This window comes from Hylobates moloch, unplaced genomic scaffold (genome assembly GCF_009828535.3).
Source record: "Hylobates moloch isolate HMO894 unplaced genomic scaffold, HMol_V3 SCAFFOLD_5, whole genome shotgun sequence".
Lineage (NCBI taxonomy): Eukaryota > Metazoa > Chordata > Mammalia > Primates > Hylobatidae > Hylobates > Hylobates moloch.
Window position 1 is genome coordinate 102,239,983 of NW_026652280.1, and position 3,695 is coordinate 102,243,677.

Sequence of the window (3,695 nt, forward strand, 5' to 3'; positions counted from 1 at the left end):
TACTTGTTATTGGTCTATTCAGGGTTTCTGTTTGATCTTGGTTCAATCTTGGTATGTTGTATGTGTCCAGGAATTTATTCATTTCCTCTAGGTTTTCCATTTGTTTGTGTATTGCTGTTTATAATAGTCTTTTATGATGCTTTGTATTTCTGTGATATCAGTTGTAATGTCTCTTTTATCAATTTTGATTTTATTTATTTGAGTCTTCTCTCAAAAAAATCCACTTTTTGTTTCACTAATCTTTTGTAAATCTTTTTAGTTTTTATTTTATTTATTTCTGCTCTATCCTTATTTTTTTTTTGGGTTTGGTTTGTTCCTGTTTTGCTAGTTCTTTGGGATGCATATTAAGTTCTTCATTTAAAGCGTTTTTTTTTTCTTTTTTTGATGTAGGCATTTATTGCTAAAAAAAAAAAACCCTTTCCTCTTAGTATTGCTTTTGCTGTGTTCTGCAGGTTTTGGTATCTTGTATTTCTATTTTTATTTGTTTCAAAAAATTTTTAATTTTTAAATTTTAATGTTTTTCATTTTCTTTGACCCATTGATCATTCAGGAGCATATTGTTTAATTTCCATATATTTGCACAGATTCTAAAGTTTTTCTTATTATTTATTGATTTCTAGTTTTATTTTATTGTTGTAAGAAAATATCCTTGATATGGTTTTGATTTTTAAAATTTGTTGAGATTTGTTTGTGGCCTAACATGTGGTCTGTAATATTTTATGTGCTGATGAGACAAATGTGTGTATTCTGCAGTTGTTGGATAAAATATTCAACTTTTATGTCTTACTTACAGAAGTACAGTGTGTGTGTGCTCATGCATGTGTGTGTGAGAGAGGAGCATATGTTTACTTTTTTGAGAGCTTATGTTTGTATGGGAAGGAGACTAAAGATCACCTCTCTGAGGGTTCTTCTAGGGCAGGTGGTGTGGAATCAACTCTCCTTCTTCCTGCTGCAGCATCAGGTATCTTCACAATAGGCACTCGATAAAAAAACATAGGACTAAGGTGATTAAGTTAGAGAGAGGGAGAGAGAGACAGAGACAGAGAGAGAGAGAGAGAGAGACAGAAAGTGCATGTGTGTGTGTATGTCAGTGTTGGGTGGTTTGGGAGATCCGTGTGTGAAGGAGTGTGTGTGTGAGTGTTGGGATTTTAGAGATCTACATATGTGTGTCTGTGTGTGTTTGAATGTCTGCATGCGAGTATATCCTTGTGTGAGAGTGTGGGACTGAATATGTGTTTGTGGATATAGTGTGAGTGTTCAAGTGCTTGGCTCCATGTGTTGGGGGCATCAGAAAAGGAAGATGAGTGCAGAACAGATCACTAGGCTGGACTATGCACAAGCACCGTTTCTTTGGAATAATTTTTAAAAAGGAATCAACTAAACAAAGATGATGATGGCTTGAAGCAGGCACCATCTACACTCACGTGTGACTTACTGCAAGTCATTAAGATATAAACATTAAGGTGAAAGAAAAAAGCCTTGCTCTAGCTGTGCGTACCCAAAGTAACAGATTGGGTGGGTGGCCCTGAACACACTCCCATTGCCAGCCCAGGAGTGTCCTGTGTGTACAGCAGCCATACACATTCACACACATTCTCAGTGTCAGGATCAGGCACCTTCTGACTACAGACCTCACAACCAGTCTTCACAGTGTTAGTTCCTGCTTCACGCTGAGAAAGCAACAGAGGTTGAATCAACCAGTGACACACACAGCCAGATGTGGAGTTAAAAGTTATTTATTGAGGGAAGACCAGGGATGGTTCACTTGATCCTTCCCCAAATCCATCCTCAAATGCACCCTGAGCAACAAGAAGACTAGCTCAGTCAGTGAGACGTTCAGCCTTACGCAGAGGCTCAGGAGCCCTCCAGAGTGAGGGTAAGGGACATCTTTTTAGAGGTGCAAAGGAGCGATTATGATTCAGGGTGACAGCATGCTAACTGCAGGGTCAATAGGCAAATGGGATTCATAAGCAGAATGGAGTAGGGTGTTCAGTATCCAGTGGCCAGCTCCTCAAGGGCATGGCTGTGGACCACATTACTTCTGCTTGGTCTTCTGCTGGGCTGGTGCTGGAGTGACTGTTGAAGGGCAGGGCTCAGGCACCTTGGGCTGGCAGGGCTCTGGAACCTTGGGCTGGCAGGGCTCAGGCACTTTGGGCTGGCAGGGCTCCTTGGTTTTGGGGATGCACGTTTCCTTGGGTGGAGGCTGGCAAGGCTGTTTCACCTGCTGCTGCTGAGGCTGAGGGGGTGGGGTGCAGGGCTGCTTCTGCTGCTGAGAATTCATGCTTTGAAGGTGTTTTTTTCTAGAGACAGAAAGCTGACACAGTGATTCAAGTAAAGAAAGATGGATACAAATTCAATGCCAAACAGATTTTATTTCAGGACCCTTTAGAAGAGAAAGCCTTTCATCTCCCCTAGCTCCCCCATTACATTTAAAAATGAAATAAGATTGGATAATTTTCAGGCCCTTTTAAGAGGAGGAGCTAAAAGGCAATTTCTTCTGCTCCATTTTATTGGAGTTCTTTTCTTGGCTTCCTTCCTACCCAAGGCACCTTATATCTGTTCTGGAAAAATGCCCTATGAAAGCTGGCTTCTGAGGGACATGAGGCCCGCATATTAGTTCTTTTGGAAAGTGGCATCAGACCACTGCAGTCTATCCTCTCCTAGCACCATGTAGAAAGCCTGTGACTTATAGGATGGCTTTATATTCATCTAAGCCCCTATGGTTTTGCTTCTGGTCTGTGCTTACACAGTCCCTTCCAAATGCTTTTCTTCCCATCTTTGCTTGTCCAAATACTCCTCCATCATAGCTCACATCACTTGATACCCCTAGGAGGGTCTCCTTGAGCAAGGTTTCCCAAAAGTGCACAGCCCTTCCCTGCCCATCTCCCTCATGCCAATTACTATCTACTTTGCATTTCATTTACTTATATATATGTATTACCTTCCTGCTAGGTTTTACGTTTGTTAAGGAAGTACGTTAGGCATTGATTTGTCCAAAGTGCCTAGCATACTGCCTTAAATGGAATAAATGCCCAGTAGAGATCCATCTAATAAATTAAAATTTCTATAAATATCTTGTCAGGGGGAAATTGCAGTGTTACTGAGAGTGCTCCGGGCCTGAGCCCTAGTTCTGCTATGAACTTCTCATGGGCATTTGAACAGTCTTCTCCAGGACTCCCAGTTCAATGACTATCTACTGAGGTGGGAGCCCTAACCATCTCTAAGGTCCTTTCAAATCCATATTGTAATTTAACTTAAAATAAAGATATTCCACTATTCTCTATCTCCCATTGAAATCCTGGATTAACCTTCTTACACATATTTGCCTTTAGCTAATTTCTAATAATGAAAAAGTAAACTAGAATTGCCAGTTTGTTGCAATCAGAGACTTACCTGGTATACGGAGCAGAATGGGCTGTGTGGTCCCTTGGGTTTGGTGTGAAGGGAATGGCCAGCTGGCTTTTATGAGATGAATGAGCCCTGCCTCAAGGAAATAGAAGCTCTCAGGCGCTCTGCTTTCATTCCTCACCTGTCACACATGACTCACACTACCATCCTCATCACCAGTTGGCTTCGGCTTTTTTGATGAACACCACCTGATATTTTTTGGCACTGGCTGGCTGACAATGATGTCACTGGCCTAATTTTCACTGCCACCCTCATCCTCAGACCCAGGTGCAGGGCTTGCCTTGAGG

The 3,695-nt window shown here is 41.5% G+C and overlaps 1 protein-coding gene across 2 annotated transcripts; it reads right to left on the bottom strand.

Annotated features, from left to right (window-relative positions):
• Window positions 1-1,720: 1,720 nt before the first annotated feature.
• On the bottom strand, window positions 1,721-3,438 carry LOC116469408 (cornifin-A-like). 2 transcript variants are annotated; one of them, XM_032154586.2, is made up of 2 exons: window positions 3,394-3,438; window positions 1,721-2,300 (listed from the first exon to the last, which is right to left on the bottom strand). In XM_032154586.2, the coding sequence occupies exon 2, from the start codon at window positions 2,279-2,281 to the stop codon at window positions 2,036-2,038; it is 246 nt and encodes an 81-aa protein (XP_032010477.1). In that variant the 5' UTR covers window positions 2,282-2,300; window positions 3,394-3,438; the 3' UTR covers window positions 1,721-2,035. The 2 variants fall into 2 exon arrangements, with proteins under 2 accessions (XP_032010477.1, XP_032010476.1); XM_032154585.2 differs by having other exon boundaries at window positions 1,721-2,314.
• Window positions 3,439-3,695: the final 257 nt, after the last annotated feature.

Excerpts from the sequence above, each read along its gene's own strand:
- LOC116469408 (XM_032154586.2), bottom strand. The coding sequence starts at position 2,281 with ATGAATTCTCAGCAGCAGAAGCAGCCCTGCACCCCACCCCCTCAGCCT.